The sequence below is a fragment of the Micropterus salmoides genome, unplaced genomic scaffold (genome assembly GCF_014851395.1).
Source record: "Micropterus salmoides isolate LMB-PRFRI ecotype aquatic unplaced genomic scaffold, ASM1485139v1 Ms_hic_scaffold_2516, whole genome shotgun sequence".
Classification (NCBI taxonomy): domain Eukaryota; kingdom Metazoa; phylum Chordata; class Actinopteri; order Centrarchiformes; family Centrarchidae; genus Micropterus; species Micropterus salmoides.
Window position 1 is genome coordinate 1 of NW_024041725.1, and position 19,664 is coordinate 19,664.

At 40.3% G+C, this 19,664-nt stretch overlaps 1 protein-coding gene, 1 long non-coding RNA gene, 1 other non-coding gene and 1 pseudogene across 3 annotated transcripts; 3 read left to right on the forward strand and 1 right to left on the reverse strand.

The window, feature by feature from the left end:
• Positions 1–1,988: 1,988 nt before the first annotated feature.
• Positions 1,989–4,196, forward strand: LOC119918987 (annotated as a pseudogene).
• A 946-nt stretch (positions 4,197–5,142) lies between these two features.
• LOC119918988 lies at positions 5,143–8,749 on the forward strand. Its single transcript, XR_005447531.1, has 3 exons — positions 5,143–5,505; positions 8,337–8,402; positions 8,591–8,749. It is a non-coding gene; the product is annotated as an uncharacterized LOC119918988 (long non-coding RNA).
• Positions 5,276–5,348, forward strand: trnar-acg. The gene has a single exon. It is a non-coding gene; the product is annotated as a tRNA-Arg (tRNA).
• Positions 8,750–9,577: 828 nt separating the features above from the next.
• Positions 9,578–17,615, reverse strand: LOC119918989 (LIM domain-containing protein 1-like). Its single transcript, XM_038739561.1, is given in 7 exon segments — positions 9,578–10,922; positions 11,588–11,656; positions 13,550–13,601; positions 14,517–14,612; positions 14,614–14,645; positions 15,527–15,589; positions 17,557–17,615. Coding segments are annotated over 6 exon segments (393 nt in total). The 5' UTR covers positions 15,536–15,589; positions 17,557–17,615; the 3' UTR covers positions 9,578–10,787.
• Between the last annotated feature and the right edge of the window lie 2,049 nt (positions 17,616–19,664).

A 19,664-nucleotide genomic window follows, 5' to 3' on the forward strand; every position in this document is an offset into this window, starting at 1 on the left:
TCACAGCTGCAAGTTTGGTGCTCAGTTGCAGATTATCCTGACCAAAACGCCACAGTTTCCCTCAATGTCTGGCCAACAGCACACTCGGGGTCATTGGGGATCCCGGTAGAGACCGACCTACCTCAGCTGTTCTCCAGTGACGAGCACCTCGGCCAGCCGCTCCAGCTCTGCAGCCTTCTTCTGCATGGTATTCCCGATCCGGTCCATCTCTCTGCTAAGAGGCACAGAACCAGGGGTTTTTGCTCAGCCACACACAATTCATCATGCAGGGAAATGCATCAGTCTTGCATTTTGAAAAATGAGCAGAAATGCTGTGCAGCAAAATGTGCACCAGCAGCTTTCTAGCTGACAAAAACACAGAAAGGTGGGACGAATGGACTGAAAAACAAAGGCATGCAAGCATCCACGCGGGGACGATTTCGCAGAGTAAACAATGCACTGACAGCTCGCTTTTTGCTTACCCTTCAAGCACCATTGAGAGCGAAAAGAAGAGCTTATCAATTATTCCTTTGATGAATGAGGAGAGTTACTTCATCCCAGGAAACATGTGCAACAATGCAGGCAGTCACAAGTCACACCCAGCCTCAGTGTGCCAGCAGCTCCATCAGCAGCGGTCCACTTTGAATTGCTCGAAAACCTCCAGATATCTGCACACCCACACACATACATTAATGCATGCGTGCACGCCGAACTCGCTTTGTGTATTCCTCTACAATGTCTGTAAAAACAGCCGAGTGCTCTTCTTCGCGCTGGGTCGGTCTGTTTGGCACTGACACTGACACACCACACGAGATGAACGCACGTTTTTCACCACGGTACAGCCAGTGCCCATCCACAAAGCCCCCGCATTGGGAGGACTCTGCTGTCGTCACTTGGGGAGTTAACCGTAGGGGCGGGGTTACAGAGGCGCTCGATTCACACACCGCCCTCTCCTGGAAAGACTTAAAAGACTGGGACACAAATCGAATGAAATTAGATTTATTAAACAAAGAACTCGAGCTTTTCGGAAAAAGATTATGACCTCATTTTTGTTAATAATGATGGTTTTTGGTCTAGCTTTCCACTAAAGGGGATACTTTAGCTCTATAATGTATGTGAGAACGTTTTGTCTTTTCTCCTTCCCAGTCCCAATTCACCTTTCCATCCGTTTTGCTCAATATATGAGAGTATTTTTCTCCTAAGTGACTTGGTGGTAAGGTGTGATTGTTATGACGTTTTTTTTTTCTTTGCAAAATTACTGAAAATGTGAACAGGATCATTTGAGTAGCTTTAGATTTAGTTTTATTCTTATTATATTTTAGATAAGATTTTAGTCTTATTATATATAAGTGTGCCAGAACCGATTTCCAAAAGGATGTGTAGTGAGAAAAATGAGATCAGTGAGAGTTCACTTGCATGCATTTTTCTCATTCCAGAAATACAAATATTATTACCCAGTAATAAAATATGATGGGAAAAATGATATAAAATAGTAATTGTAGCAATACAATATACAAACAAAATAATAATAATAATAATGCCCACATATTGTGTAACTAAAGACTGATGTCATTTCTATCACAACTGCATTGCTTTCTTGACCCAAACATATGTTTAACAGTTCGTTTTCAAACTTCAAACTCTGTTTTAGGTGTTCGGATTCCCTGCTTCAGTCTGGACAGCAGGCGTAAACACAGCAAAAGTGCTGTGTTTTAAAACAAAATCCTATTAGTGTGGATGTAGCCCAAGGCATCAAGATTTACATCCGTCAGTTTAACGGGATGCGTGAACTGCCTTCTATGTGAACATACAATTACCCGGAGAGGAATACAGTTCCACGTGCCAGCTCATGCTTTACTTTTAATAGAGAAGAGCACACCTTCAAAAGTCCGGCATGAAGTGGTCAACTTCCAGTGGAGAAAACATAATGCAGGGCCCCATAGGGTGTCCTTCCAATGGAGAAAATGTGATGCAGGGCCCTCTAGAGTGCCCTTCCAGTAGAAAACACAATGCAGTCCCAAGTAGGTTGCCCTGCATGCTAGAAAATTAGTTATTGATGAGAGAGTGACAGAAAGAACACTTGTTAACTTTTAAGATGCATGGCAAACTAAGCTCAACAGGCTACATACAGACAACTTTCATTTTAGCTTGTTTGTAACAATTTTTATTAGCTGGCATGCTGTGCTGTGTAATCATGCTGGCTTTTTACTCGTGAAGGTTTATTGCACTTACTTAGAGTAACAAGCGAAACATCTATTTGATCCACTTGATCTGCTCGCTCACTGTATTCTGCATTTGTGTGTGTGCAGATATAAAGAGTCTGATGTACACAGGGTGGGAGAAAGGCTGCTGCATGATTATAAATTAAACAAATAATTTTGGTTTTGTGGAAATTGTTTTGTTGTTGTTGTTCATAAATCAGATTTGTGTATGCTGGAACACCCAGAAGTTGCTTCTGGGAAGATTGTGGCTGGCGATCTGCCAATTGGTTAGGGTGGGCTTTGAGACTTCCTCATAGGCATCCTGTAACAGGATGTGTATGAGTCACAATCTGGGCAGACGGACTATGACAGAGAAGCTCATCGACCCCTCTCATTGATCTACCAATATGTTCAGGTAATTATTGTTTAAGGTTGATTTAATTGCGTGCTGCATGATCTGTGAATTGCATTCCTCTTTTGAAAATGATATAAATACAACACAAGGTTGTACAACGTATTGAAAGTTTGTAGTCCCCCGTTGCTACACTCAAAGAACATAGAACCGTACTTAATGTTAGTCTTTGAAATATTATGTCAGACTGAGATAAGTTCATGTGAAAATTCTTTTTTGTCACTGCAGAGTTTTAAGGAGGAAAAGAGCTTTCTTGTTGGTGGGAGCTCTTGTCATGATCCTTTGTAAATATTGCATACACCACAAAACCATTCACCTCAAAGTAGATGTGAGAAAGGATGAAACAAAGTTACCCAGTAAAAATACCTTCTATGTATACCCATGGCCAAGATGTACATAAAAGGTGTCTGCTGCCAGCATCACAAACTTCAGATCCCTTCCTGATGCCATACAAGACTTTCTCTACTATCGACACTGTCGACATTTTCCCATGCTACTAGACATTCCTGACAAATGTGGGGGAGCTGATGCGTCCCGCAAAGTCTTCCTTCTACTGGTCATTAAAAGCGCCCCTGTAAACTACAACCGCCAAGAGGTGCTGCGCAAAACCTGGGCTAAAGAGAGGTTACACAGTGGTGTGTGGATCAGGAGGATCTTCCTGTTAGGAACAATGGATGCTGGTTTTGAGAAAGAGCGACTGAACAAACTCCTAGAGCAGGAGCAACGCGAGTACAAAGACATCTCGAGTACAAAGACATTCTCCAATGGGACTTCTGTGACACATTCTACAACCTCACCTTGAAGCAGATACTCTTCTTAGAATGGATGGAAAGAAACGCTTCCTGCTAAATGGTGATGATGATGTGTTTGCCAACACAGACAACATGGTTGAGTATCTCCAAAGCCTCAAGGACAATGATGGCAAGAGGCACCTCTTTACTGGCCATCTGATCCAGAATGTGGGGCCTATTAGATTACCATCAAGCAAGTATTTTATTCCAGTTCAGGTGCAGGGTCAGACTCATATCCCCCTACTGTGGTGGTGGGGGGTTCCTCTTGTCTGGCTATACAGCTTTGGTCATATACAATATGTCCCAGTCCATTATCATTTTTCCCATTGATGATGTTTACATGGGAATGTGCCTGGCCAAAGCAGGACTTAGACCTGATTCCCATTTGGTGTGAAGACAGCAGGACTGCACATTCCCTCCTACAAAGTCGATGAACATGATCCTTGCTATTATAAAGGAGTTCTACTTGTTCACAGATTCCTTTCAGCTCAAATTTATCTTATGTGGCACAGAATACATGCTTTAACAGTACCAAATACTAACTTAGACGTGGTGACAGAGCTTGTTGACACTAACATACACTCACTGGCCACTTTATTAGCTCTTGTTCAGTCTAATGCAATTCACATCAACAGGTCTGCTATAAATTCTATATTCACAAAGCTGGCTGCATTATGCATTATATTGAGAGATGTTTGCACGATATTGCCACCCTCATGTATGTTAACTGGATGGACAAAATGTTATAAACACCGATAATGCTTCAGATTACACATTACAGTATTATGGAATATCAATAAAATACTCACTGGGCACCTATGTATTTTAAAATTGTGATACATTTACTTTGGGAAATGACATTCTAATTATTATTTATCAATATTAAATACATTTTGTTGCTTTGGAACAAAACATTTGGTTAAGCCTGCAAAGGAGGGTATACCCTTATACCTTCACCTTTATATGTATTTTTATCATGTTTTTAAAATGATTTAAAAAAATACAGGGGAACAATAAGGTAGTTTGGGCTGATATGTAAGATCAAAACTGCTGTTTTAAGTTCAGCTTTTATGTGGAGTGTAGGCTAGTTCATTCAGAAAAAACTTTGTTTATTGAGCAACATATAGTAGGCCTATAAAGAATAGCATGTAAAGCTATTCATAACTCAATATTTATCAGATTTCTCTGTTTTAACCACCTTGCATGTAAAGCATGCTCAAGTGATTCAAGCTGAAGTAATTTACATTACTTTTTAGTAATGCAGTGCCATCAAGACAACTCACTGAACATGAGAGAAATCTCCCTTATTGTCATAGCGTTTGGTGGATAACAAGGTCCGACCGCGACACTGGCTAATAAGGGCATTGCGGGAAATCTTTTTTGTTTAGTTTTTAGATCATAGATTTGAGAATGCCACATTATCTAATAATACATAACAGTCAACAGGTTGTGGCAGAAACATAACACGACCCACGATTCAGAAATCGTAGAAATCGTTTAAGTTAGTCGTTAGGCTACTAACAAGAGCGTAGACTTTGGCAGAGACGATCCATACCAATGTCCAGCGACGACTGAACTGTCCCTACCAATAATTTAGATTAAAACAATTAACGTTACATATAACCACTGTTGTCCGTCAGCGTCTAGTTATGTTTATTTGGTAGACACACGGTTGACATGGCTTGTTCTTCCCACGAATCCAATGTTTTCTTTGTTTTGTTTTAAGATAATGTCCTTCCCTTCATGCGCCTCACAGTGGTTTGGTCCGCTGCTTGACTTACTGACCCTTTTCAGCCCCTCAGCTGCTTTATTGCTGAAGTCTCATCGTTCCCACCAACAATAACAGCTTTGTTCATTTTAACAAGAACATATGACTCTAAAACTCCTTACTCGGGCCAGTGGCGCAATGGATAACGCGTCTGACTACGGATCAGAAGATTCTAGGTTCGACTCCTGGCTGGCTCGAAACTTTTGACTGAAAAATGTTCCAGCCATCTAGCACTAAGAACCGAAACGGAAACTCACTGAAACAAGCGATCATTATTATACACAGGCTGAGAGATCTGACTGCGGACAACAAGATTGGCGGTTCGACTCCAGCTTAGGGCTGTACCCCATCGAAGTAAGTAAACTGTGTTTAAGTGTTTGTTTTCTTTATAAATAGTCGTACACGATATATTCCATCGGTCGATTTTGTTGTTCAGTGTAACATTACATCAAATGGCCTTAGAATGCTACAGTGTTACTTTGGACAACATGACTGTCCACTACTGCAGCAGGGACTAATGTCTGAATGCAGGCCTATAATGCATGAATTACACTGTGGACCCGTTAATCAAATAATGCATCAATGTTAATAAATATTAAGCAGATGTACTTGTAAAAGTAACACACATATATATATATAGGCCTATATATAGATATATTTATATAAATAAATATATATAGAATTGTCTTCAAAGAAAGAAAGACATCATGGTTTGTAGTGTAGAAATCGATATTTACAGTTACTTTTAAAAAGAACATAGGCCTATGATTCGTGCTTTTAATCTCTGGGTTGTGATGGATAACCAACTTTTTCCCCCCAGACTTTTAAGAACATTAATTTCAACCATGTTCTGTTGATCTAGGGCTAAGAGCCGGAGGACAAACAAGCTATGAATACAACTAAGTTACTACTTCTCTATTTTACTCTCAGGTCAATATCATAGTTATAGTACACATATGACTCTAAACACTCCCACCTAAATGTTATATTAATAGCTATATAGTATAATAGCAACTATGTAATATATAATTAGACTTTGAACATTGTCCAAATATGTCTTACTTTAATTTGGTGCTCCCTCCTGCCACCTTGTTCTTGTCAGTGACCGTGAAAGTCAATCACGTTTCCCTCTGCAACAACAAATCTACCAGGATTTGCATGCTGTGGCCAATCAGCACTCCTATTGCTACCAAGATTTCACCAAGAATTGACCAATCCCTGTGCCAAAGAGACATTGCATGAAATAATAAATACAAAAAGTTAGACAACGATCAAGTACAATGTTTCACTTTTACCAACATATCAAAAGTAACTCACTCCTTTATGGCTGTTGTGAATACAAATACATTGGCATATACTGTATGTATGTTAAGGAATAACCTGTGGCTTAGTAAAGTTAATGACTAGCTACCATAACTTACCTGTCCAATCACATACAGCTTGCTTTCCAATAGCGATTTCGATACATCCTACTAACATTATGTTGATGCAAAGTCAATTTAACTTGTATATCTGAGAGACTAACTTGCCTGTTGATGATATTAGCTAAGTTAACATTAAGATACAAACAGTTTTACTCCTGCTTTGGCTGGCCTATATTTCATTTTATTTTAGCTAGTCATGCAGTTACAGATTGTAAATTCATAAATAAATAGCTAAGTTAGTACTTATGCTAAAAGACCTTTGTAAAGTCCATGTCCCTTTTCCCTTATCCACTACGCCTTACTTACTTGTAGAATCCTCTTTGTCCCAGGTGGACAGAAGCTGTGTTAAATAATAGTTTTGATAGCAAGCATCACTCCAATATGATGCTTTACTTTTGTATGTGTAAACCTACTTAACAATAAAGCTGATTCTGAGGTTTTGGTCTTGGGTCGATGATTAAAGGTCTCAACAAACCAGATGAAGTGGCTCCTCCTGAGGTACAGTTTGTCGGCCGAGACTGCTGTGGCAACACTCTTCTGAGGCAGGTGTTTGAGGAGTGGGAGCAAATGACCATCCGGTTAGACATATAGCTCTTCATGCAGAGATTTGTGTGGGTTTCACCACTGACTCTCACCAGTTGTATGCCACCTTCATGAGTCGCCTACATTGGCAAGTGACAACTTCTTCCAGGTGTATCTTTTGGATGCACCTGCACATTCCCACAACCATCTTCAGTATTCATGCAAAAATAATTGCTGTCCCCACCTACACAGAAAGAAACACCTGCTGCCTCCCAAGCATCTGTGGAGCACACTAGCATGTATTTGTTGTCACACTAACTCTAACTGTATATTGGTCACAAAGACAAACTTAAACTAAATATTTACCTTTTTCATGTAGACTCTGAAGGGTCCATATTGCACGATTAAGGTCCCAGTTCTTTTTTAAATGTACATTTATATGTTTGTGAACAGAATCTGGGTTATGTTGGCTGTGCTCTCGAAGGTTTATTAGCCTTCATTGCTGCTATCATAAGTTCTAAAATTATATTTAGGATTATATTATATTAGGATTCTTTTGGACGTGACAATATTAAGGGTTGAGGCCGTGCAGAGTTTTTGGGTGGCCTCAGGGAACACTGTCTTGCCTTGACTGAAGAGTGCGCCCAGGTCATCACCCTGTGGCAGTCGTTGGGAGAGTATGAGAAGACCGTTTACCCACCATGTCATCAAACCACCCTAAGACAGGGGCGATTCAGGGCCACTTAGCAGATTGTGCCACCAGGTGTGGAGGGCACCAAAAGTATGTTAAATTTAGCAAACACAGTCTCTTTATTGTCTAAAAATTCTTAGAACAACTGACACTCATCCATCCATCCATCAATCCATCTTCATCCGCTTATCCGGGGTCGGGTCACAGGGACTGAATGTCCAGCTTTATACTTTTACTTAAGTTTATTAAAGGATCCCTATTAGCTGACACCTTGAAAACCCATCTTATCTTCCGGGATTCAAAACATATAAGACATATACAAAAGTTCTTTAAACAATAACAAATAAAAAGCATTTATTTAAAAAAAAACAAGACAACATAAATGCAAAGATATTAAAATGTACATCTAGACAATACAAAACAATGTAGACAAACTTAAAAACAGAACAAAAAAAAGGAAAACTACAATAAAAAATTACACAGAGGGTAAGGATCACACATTGAAAACAATCTTATATTAATAATATGTATTCTGCTGTAATTTGCAGCTGTTTCATAATTTGGTCCCGCACATTGGCCTGACTGCAACAAAAAGGTGAAGGCACCTGCATAAGGTAAATCTACATTTTTTAAAAAGTGAAAGTTACAAATTACATAAGAGAGTGTGATCACTTTCTATGTGATCACAGCTTTGTCACACTGCTGCATCCCAGTCATGATCAAATAGCAACTGATCACACAATCTCTAGTATTATAGCTGAAGTAAATGTTTTGTTAATACAGGTCGTTTATATTTTCGAAGGTTAGGCTGGTTTTGCGTATGGCGATATGGGAGATTCTGAAGCAGGGAATCACCAGACGCACCCACGCCAGGACCTGGGGAGCTTCCTGCGGCTATTCTCAAAAGGACCAACTCTGCATTCTGGCAATTTAACTGAGCCTCACCTTTTCATCCTGCCACCAAACATGCTGGGAGGCAAAGCTCAAGGAGAGACCGCAAACTCCAAACAGGCCATCTCTCCGGCCCCAACTCCACATCACACACTTGACTGTGTCCTTTAAGGGCTGCACAATAATATTCCTTGTCTTCATCTATATTGTGGTTTCAGCTGCACACTTGAAATTACATCAGGAAGACATGGGTTTAATTTAAGTTTGTTTTCATTGTTCATGTTTAGGTTAGTGCTTCATCAGAGGCAGAGGTTATGAGCACACACACTTGAAAAAATGTGGGCTATCGACCAAATTCTGCAAAATGTGCACTGTGTGTTGCACAGCAATCTACAGGGCAGTGCTGGGGACGACAGTCTGCATGCCTGCAGTGCCACATTGGACATGACTGTTCAGGGCTGAATGGAAATGGACTGTATTAATGCATGAATTATACTGTAAACACATTGATCAAATAACGCATCAGTGTTGTCAAAGTACCACTAAATAGATATCGGTCTTCACTGAAAGTAAAGATATGGATTTACTAACAAATTCAGGTGTTTCTACTGTAAAAAAGGGTCAAATTAAAATAGAAAGTTGGCCCATTGCAATGCATTTATTAAATATTTTCTTTACAGCAATCATACAACACGTATATGTTTGCTCTTCATTGTAACTACAATTGGCTATGAAATAAGGACCTGAAATGACAAGCAACAAGTATTAAGTTAGTAAACTCATGAATAATATAAGGATGGCAAAGTAGGCAATCAAAACAGTACTTCCCATTGCAGATCAGATTAGTATTTAAGAGGTTTTGCGCAAAGAATTTAACACAAATAAAGGAATATAGTCCTACAATATATATCTTTTTTTAAATATACAATGTTTGTAACAAAATACATAGATGTCCAGGCCTAATACCAACATCTTCATCGGTAAATAGAGAGTTTGCAAATCTGTCTGTCTGCTTGGAGCAGACTGCATGTGACAAATATTGGCTTATTGGTTTATTTACTACAGAACAGTATAACCTGGAAAAGTACAAAATAAGCATTCTTACTCAAATTTAAGCAAGACAGAAATGTCATAAAAATGTTTACATGGCTGTGAATTGGTAAGGACACAAAGGTGTAGCAACATCAAGGATAATGGCATTATTTAACATTTCTATGGAATGGTTGTGTATAAAAATGATTGTTTGATCTAATTTATTGCATAATGGAATTTGTATATGGAAAAATACCAACACTCAAGGCTCTGGTTATCGCTGTTAACCACTTTGAGAAGAAAACAAACCCTTTCTATAAAGTGGTAACTGGTTAACAAATTGAAAACGATTTATTGTTATGCTATGACTTTTTAAAATAATGTTCAAATAATGTTACTTTCTATGTATTACTCATATGTAAATACCTACAAACTGATATTATTGCATGTAGAAACGTATGGTGGAGGCACTATAGGCATCCAGACTATCACATGATTAAACCAATTATTTCCATTAATATCTTAGTTAATGAGCCAGCAGATGATCCTTTCTCTCCGACTGAAACATTAGGTAGCTGTGATTTGTCTCACATTCAACAGTGGACTTAATTATATTTTGTGTAAATGATTATCATTATTAGAATCTTCAGGCAGATGATTTATGAATCAATCTTGAAATTAAATTCAGAGCTGAAGTGCAAACGTGAAGTTGAAGGTACACCATATCTAAAACAAGTTGACTATCAGATATTTACACAGCCAACACAACTGATATTTACATAAAAAACAACAACATGGCAACACCTGCCAAGTATGTATTCAGAAGATATAACATAATGCTTAACTGCATTCAAAGTAAGGTTTTGGTGTACTTCATTATGGGGTCAAAACCTCATGAGGCATAAACTTCATTAACATTCCTGTGAAAATACATATCAAACCACAAGTATGACCTGATGCATTGCATGAATCAATCCTCTACAACAAGAATTGTACATCGCCACCACTGCTGTCTGACACTCTTGTGGCAACTCCTCTGTAAATCCACCAGGTGTCTCACTCCACCTACAGAGGTATTAGTAGGAGGAGGCGCCGCTGGAAGAGGAGCAGCCCAGCTCGATGTTCTTCAGGTGGCAGGAGTGGCAGAGAAGGTGGCCGTTCAGAGGGTAGCAGCGGTGACCCTCCTCGTCGTTGAGCTCCATCTTACATTCCTGAATATCACAAAGGAGGAACCACGGATGAGACGCCTCCACTGAAAGGTTACTTGAGTTTGGATAGAAGAACTGAGGAGAATTTGTGTGATTTCTGACCTCATTTCCAACCACTAAAAGATTGGACAGCAATAACTGCCTCAGAGGTGTTGTGTTTACAAAAGGACTGAAACTGCTCATTATTAGCAAATCTCAAATCTGTGCATACAGAGAAAAAAACATGGATTCTTTATCTGTGTTATGGCTTACAGTGTTTACAAAGACAATATCCTAATGTCAAGATGCTCCTCTCTGAGCTACTACTATGATTAACAAAAAACGACTGGAAGGATGCAGCCACTCAACAGTTAAACACTACTAACAGGGAGCTGCTCTTCACAGCCCACTGATTTTTATTCGTGAAAACAGAGCAGCTGTCAATCAGCCTTTGGCAAAAAAAAGAAGAGGCACTTGAGTAAAATGATGAGATAGGGATGATGAGGTGTTGCATACCTGCTCTCCAAAGCAGTATGTAATTAGCACAGAGACTGTAATTAAGATTGGGGATCTACTCATTATGATTTCTCTTAACGAGCCATTCAGAGGGTCCCTGGCTCAGAGCCATTAAACATGCATATTTCATTTTCCAGTTTTGTAACAGAGAAATGTGACGAGTTTTAACCCACCTCACAGTGATAGCATTCCACGTGATAGTCCTTGTCCATGGATACAACACGAACGGTTTCGTCAGACCCCTGGAAAGAAATTCAGACAGACAAACGCAGCTGAAACCAATCTCGCCAAAAGACACTCCTCCATCTTATTCTGTTCAGTCTGACAAAAGCTTCAAAAGGTCGATAAAAAGTGTGCGCACACTGTCAGCCAAGAGATGAAATGTCTGTACTTTAAAGTACTTCTCTGCATCACAACCTTGGAGCTTACGGGTTTGTCAACGGCCCTTTTACTATCAGTGGAGTTCCATTATAGTTTCTGAATTTACTTTTCAACAAGTCACACTCAAAATAGGACTTAGAAATCACATTAACAAAAATATATATAGACACAAAATATGGCTGCAAGGAGCCAAAGATTGTAGGAAATCATTTGCAAATCTGTCCAAAGATCCTATATCTCAGATTGTGTGTGATGTTTGTCCTCCTGATTATTCATGTCAAGTGTTATTCATACAGTTTAAGCCTGAGAGGGAACTGCCCTTAACATCCATCCAGCAGCTTACATAAATGCACAAGACAGACATAACCCCCTTCCCCAAGAGACACACACACACACACACACACACACACACACACGCTCTACCTCTCCTCTAAATACTGGCCTCAATGCTTACTCAAAGGGGAGGGCACGGGACATTCCAGCAAAGTCAAGTCTAAGTTTGGACATTTCTTTGCTTTTGCCAGCATGTCCTGCCTGTGTGAACTTCTCCCTACTATCATTCTGCTTTCTTCCTTAACAAAACATCAAATCAAAGCCCAGATATATTAGGCCTCACATAGTTTTGACCTGTAGTCTAGGGAATATGGCTGTATTGAAGTACTTGCTACTTGTATGCCAAGTTCTGTGTTTGGGTCATAACTGAGTTAACATGAGCACATAAGGACTCGTCACCTGCTGGGCTCCTACTGATTAAAAGGTGGACAACCTCTAGATTTATGAAGCTGATCACTCACACCATGCTGGAATTCATGTGACACTCCCTCTACATTGACATTTGTCTTTGTGGCTTTGAAGGTGCTAAAAGACTACAACTGATATCGTATAAGTCACCACTAAATATTCCCCAGTGTCAGGTTAAAAAAAATCCAAAAATTAATGCTCATATTGTTATGTACATCTACATTTCAGCCATTCAAGGAAATTAGGAGACCTGGCATTCATCTCCCAAACATAAAACCTATGCCTTAGTCAACAGCCTCTCCTGAGTGTATTTAAAGTTGATACTGGAATGTCACAGTGAGTTATCACAGTGACTTGTAAACTAAGAAGTAAGGCATTTGTGGCTGGGGTAACAGGACTTGCTATATAATGCAGTGACATTAAAACTGTCAACATTCCTTTTAATTAACACAGGGGTTCCCTGTGGAACTGGTGAAGGTGCTGACCATGAACCGCAACGCCCAGTTTAAATCCAACCCTTTGTTGCATTAATTCCACATCTTTCTCTCCCTGACTTCCCGCCTTTTCTATCAACTCACTGATAAAAACATAACATTCCCAAAACATATATGTTGTCAACATACATACTGCTCATGTAACATGACACCAGAACCACCATAACAAAACAAAACACACAACATACACGTGGTATTATACTGATTATCAAAGCATTACTTCAAATCAGTAGGGTAAGACAAGATATCCAACTAGGTATTCAAAATCCTATGTTAAAAACTTCATACCAGTGAGTTAAATGGTTTTAGTTTTTCTTTAGAACAAAACCTGAATCTTCAACATTTTAAATAATGTAAAACTTTAAGATCTCAACCTTTTTTAAAACTTATTATTGATTGAGACAAGTGTACCACAATACCTTGATATGAGAATTTTGTCAAAATATAATAATACAGAGAGACAGCACATGAAAATATTTTATCATGACCCAGTCCTGATAAAGGTGAGTGTTAGCTTACCTCTGAGGGCAAGATGGGCTGGTTACAGGCTGCACATTTAGGCGCCAGGACCCTGACAGGGTTAGATGCATAGAGAAACAAGTTTTTATAGATTTGTTTGAACTGCACTCAAATAAGTGAACTTGAGTAACTTGAATTCACTTTATCCAAAGACTATAAAGGTCACAGTTCATATTTGGTGTCACTCTCGCAACAGGAGCCTCCCCCTCTCCCTCCCGACTCTGACTAGATTAAAGATCCTGATCCAACCAAGGAGATGCCAGGTTTGCAGATGTGCTGGCTTTGCCTCACACATATGAATCCCCAGATCCAAAAAGGAGTAGAAAAGCAAAAAGCAAAATGAATTCTTTATTTCCACACACACATGGCTGGCACCTGGATGTGAGGGAATAACAAAGGGGCCTCTCACTGTGGATGGGCATGACCGCTAAAAGTCAAGCACATACTGTATACACAATAAGGTTTGTCTGATTTAATCGAGAACATGTGGGGGCTGCCAGACGGTGATCGGCCATGTGCCTGGCTATGCTGTACATGCTGTGCTAGAAGAAGAAAGGCTGTAACTGTTGAGGTACTACAGGTGCTACTGTTGATAACTTTAGCTGCAGTATCAATTTTTCTCACACACAGAAAAAATTGATTTTTCCTTCAAACGTTAAGACGCTCTGTAGGAGCCAACGGCCATGCGCCACTCCTCACACCTCTGACTGGACAGTGATCTTTTCCACCTCCCTCTCCTTTCATCCCTGACTACACTTCTCATGTGTCTGCCACACGTGGCAGAGAGAAACCCAGTTGGCCCTTCTCAACCAGATCCTGCAGTAACAAGGGAAAGTCAAGGACCTGTGCTGTCATTTAACTTGGAATATGACACCTAGACATTTTTTCCATTGTCAAGCTAAACTAACACAGATAAATCGAGGTCATGCGCTCGTGTTCCTTTGAAATATATAACAAGAACACTTACCTGTGGTAGTCTTTGAGACAGTAGATCTTATTTTCAGTGTCCACAGTGAAGGGCACTCCATCAAGGCTCTCATTACAGATGACACAGCGGAAACACGGGGTGGTACGACTTCCCGAGGGCCTGCAGGATCTATAAAGAGAGAAATGAGTGAAGAAAATCAGGACATCAATACACTATTTCATTCTGCTACTGGCGTTTTATATTTCCTTACTATTTGTATCCACGGTTAATATAGTCATTGTTCTTAAATATCTTTGCCTTTTGATTAGATTCACTTGTAATGATTCCTGTGGCTATAGTGGGTCGTGAAAGCAGCTAGGAATAAGACAAAGCAGAGAATAAGCCCACTTAGACACTCAGGATCATTTAACAAGTAATCACGCCTATTAAATGAAGCTTAAAGAAAAACGCTGCAATTAAATAAACATACTATGTGTTTTCTGGCAAATTTAAGACAGAGGCAGATGACATTTTGTATGTTACATACAGAAACATAACACACACATACAGTCTGAACAGATGTCTGCTACATACATATACAGCACGTTTAATATGCAGATGTGAAGATAAGGCAGCACAATAAAAACAGAGACATGTACTCCATCTCTGTCTGCCGGATGGAGAACATGTGAGGACTCATGTCTAAAAAAATCCTGCATATGATGCGACACTTCCTGACTTCATCATATGGCTTTGTGTGTGTGTTTTGTTTTTACCCCAGAGACTGTGTGTGTCAGAGAGAGAGAGAGAGAGAGAGAGAGAGAGAGAGAGAGAGAGAGAGAGAGAGAGAGAGAGAGAGAGAGAGAGAGAGAGAGAGAGAGAGAGAGAGAGATGCACATGTGGAGCCAATGCTGTCTCCTGAGTCTTTATCCAGATGTGCCCACAGAAAGCTCAATTAGGATGAAGTAACTCTCAAGTTTCTGCTGAGATCACCTGGCTCTGACTCACACACAAACACAGACAAAACTCACAAAAGTACACACAGCTGGAAAGAAGTAACAGACACTCACCATGTCCATGATCAGATGTCCACATGCGTTGCACTTGTCTGCAGACTGCTGGAAACCAGAGTACTTCAACAGACAGAAAAAAAAAGACGACAGTGATGTCATTGGAATTTGGTTATTTAATGGATGACTGAATTCACTGACCCACCATTTCAGACTGAACGCTAAGCAACTCCACAATAGGCATTTTTGGACCTGAGGAATTCATAGTTTTATGACCGGTTGGAGGATCTCTCCCCCTTTTTAGTGTGTTTGCACTGCAAGAACTGGGAACGATCGTAGTTTCCCTGTTTTGAGGGACTTTTTTAGCTTTCTACTTCAGAGTAGGTTTTTTCCAGGACAAGAGTAATGATGTAAGTGTACGGTGATTGGTCGAACACATGAGCTAGTGCCCGCCACACAATGCCGTTTTTAAAAACCTCCGTAGAACGTTAGCCATGTAAACAACAGATCGTAATGGTAGCCTTAGAGGCTTAATTCAACTCAATTCTTAATTGAGCGTATATGCTAAGGGGAGAAAATAAATTAACTGGTGATATGGAATAATATCACAATATTTCAGGGTATTTCTGTGATAATGGTGTTCTTAATGATAGGACAAATACTAAAAAAATTTAGGTTAACAACTCGCAACAGCTGTTGACCTCTCCTTGCAGGATTTTTGACTCTCCTCAAACTCAACAAGGTGTTTCTGCTTGAGGTGGTGAAATAAGTGTTTTATTGCCCTCTTTTGTTGTAATGGTACCGTTACATCATTTCTTGCAGGCTAAAATCAACACTTTTACATAATATTGATGGTACACAGGATAGTAACATGAGTCGCATTAGCTGGTGAAGTAATATAGAAAGTCATAATATTACAACTATAATATATTGCACCAGATAATGTTAGCAACTACATCCCGACCCAATACATTCACATAAGAAGCAGAATAGTGGCTGTTGCAAGCAACTGAGAAAACAGGTGTGTGCTTAATTTCTAAGTGAGGTTACAGCCTATTGACAAAAAGGAAGTAAAAAAGTGATTTATTAATAATTCATTAGAAAAAAATCCATATAGCCCCTTTTTTAAAAGTGCCTAAAATCACTTTCTTTTTGTGAGATTAGGTAACTGATACAGTATTTGAATCAATCAGCTCAGCTTTATTATGTGTTATTCTGTATGAACAGTGTGAGTGAGGAGAGGCCACACTAACAGGGTTGGCAGAGGAGCAGATGTAATTAACAGAACATAGAGGGAGCATGGCCAGAGCAAATTTAATTCGGTATAAATTATAATTTTAATTGAGCAACTTCAAGCTTTTGGTGAAAAGAGATATAGATGAGTTTTTATACAGAGAGGGCTCCGTGGGTAAACACACACAGAGCCACTGACAGTGTGAATACAAGGATTAGTTGGGCAGTACTTGCAGCAACCCTAAACTTAACCCCCCAAAAACCCACATTAAAAAACAGCATGTAAACTGGCAACAAATATGACAAACGGCAAATTTCACCAACCAGTTTCAATTGATTTTTAATGGACATCCTATGATGATGCGTACTGAAAGTTTTCCATTTTTGCAAAGTATACACAGTCATTCTGCACTGGTGTGAATGGCCTGACCGCTCTCCACCCTATAAACCCTAGCAAAGCAGCTTCTCCAGTTACTGACCTCCTTTCAGTCCCACCCAAGGGAGGAAACTGATATGAATCTGCTGCATTGGATGCTAAAAACTGGGCCACAAGGTCAAAGTCTCCAGCTGATATTTTGCATTTAAGTGAAAGGCTGACAGATTATTGGTTGCATTTAAGTGTGTAAGATATATGGATGAATGGTGATTTAAGGAAAAGGGGCTAACTTTGATTAACCAATCTTAAATACAGAAAGATCTGGAAGCCTTGAGACAATGGACATGTGGACTGTGTGAAAGTGAATACAATTCAGTATGAGAAAGGTATCCAAACCTATTTTTTAAGTCAAAATAAAGGTTACAAGACCACATACCTCAGTTGAGGTATACTAGACATTGATTGTGAATTGACTACTCACCAGAAAGTCCTCTTCACAGAAAACCTTCCCTCCAACATAGTAGAACGCCTTCCCTCTCAGCCTTCCTGCATACACAGATAGAAAAGTCAATTTGTATCATTTCATTCTCAAAAACTGCCTCTTAAAAGAAAAAAGTGTGTTTATTATTGAAATACAATAAGTATATCAAAGCAGACAAGAAAAGGTGAGTTAATGACAGAATGTTAAAATGTCTCTGTGGAAAATCTTGCAAAGCCGTGAGCCTGGTCTTAGAAAATAGTTACAGCACTAACGCATAAAGACCGTGGTGATTAATTACACCCATTTGAAGGTAATGGACCCTCTTGCAATATTCATTATATCCTGCTGCATCCCAGGCAGATAAATCAAACTAACGGATCTATGGTGTGCTGGTGTCTTAATATAATATTGCTGAGACACCAAGCAGTGCTGCACTAAGGAAAGGGAACACATCTGGATCAAACGCATGTGGGGTAAATGCTGATCAAATCCAATTATTAGACAGGTGCAACAGATTAAACGCTGTTCTATTAGATGTCATGGCCAAGACATATACCGACCTGCTGTTCTTCTTCTCTGTTCATTTCTGGTGTCTTTCCACACTTTACGCGTGCTTCCTGTTTGCCTGTGTGCTTTAATAGTTCTGTGGTATTGAAACTGGCCACTTATAGCAGAGCGCGCACGCACACACACACACACACACACACACACCACACACCACACACACACACACACACACCCCTCTGTGCTCACTTCACATAGCTATTCTTGCCCAGGTCCCACAGGAAGAGGGAACATTCCTCACATTTTCTGAGTGGGGAGGTGAGGGAGGGGACAGCACAGAGAGAGGAGAGGTTAACCTTGGTGAACAGGAGCCTTCTTTATCTCCATGCTTCATCTCATACTTTTGCCTGATTACTTGTATCCGGAGAGTCTCACACAGTCATTTAGCCACTAAGAATTGCAAAGTTCATTCTTAAGACAGAGAAGGAATGCAGTCATAGTAATAACCCAGGTACAGGACATTTTTATTACAGGGATTCATTTCTGGAGGACATGGACAACAAATGAACAACTAGTCAGCACTGAAAGAAAATATTTTGATATAGTAGCGTTGTTGGGTAATATTACAGTAGTGACAGTGAGATATTATATTGGCCACCTTTTTGCCCTGCTCTTTGTATGGTGGTAGCTATTCCTTTAATATACCTGGCAATATTAGGCCATTAAGGACAATGCTGCAAATAACGGATGAAGCTAATTACATCCATCCATCCATCCATCCATCCATCCGAGGATCTCATCTCGGTACCTAATGGCAGTCAGGCTACCTCTGGCGAGCACATGGAGGGCTGTGCGGCCCCCCAAAGAAATGCCACCCCACACCATTACTGACCCACCGCCAAACCAGTCATACTGGAGGATGTAGGACGTTCTCCACTGCGTCACTACGTCTGTTACATATGCTCAGTGTGAATCTGCTTTCATCTGTGAAGAGCACAGGGTGCCAGTGGCGAATTTGCCAATCTTGGTGTTCTCTGGCAAATGCCAAACGTCCTGCACAGTGTTGGGCTGTAAGCACAACCCCCACCTGTGGACGTCGGGCCCTCATACCACCCCCATGGAGTCTGTTTCTGACCGTTTGAGCAGACACATGCACATTTGTGGCCTGCTGGAGGTCATTTTGCAGGGCTCTGGCAGTGCTCCTCCTTGCACAAAGGCGGAGGTAGCGGTCTGCTGCTGGGTTGTTGCCCTCCTACGGCCTCCTCCATGTCTCCTGATGTACTGGCCTGTCTCCTGGTAGCGCCTCCATGCTCTGGACACTACGCTGACAGACACAGCAAACCTTCTTGCCACAGCTCGCATTGATGTGCCATCCTGGATGAGCTGCACTACCTGAGCCACTTGTGTGGGTTGTAGACTCCATCTCATGCTACCACTAGAGTGAAAGCACAGCCAGCATTCAAAAGAGACCAAAACATCAGCCAGGAAGCATAGGAACTGAGAAGTGGTCTGTGGTCACCACCTGCAGAACCACTCCTTTATTGGGGGTGTCTTGCTAATTGCCTATAATTTTCACCTGTTGTCTATTCCATTTGCACAACAGC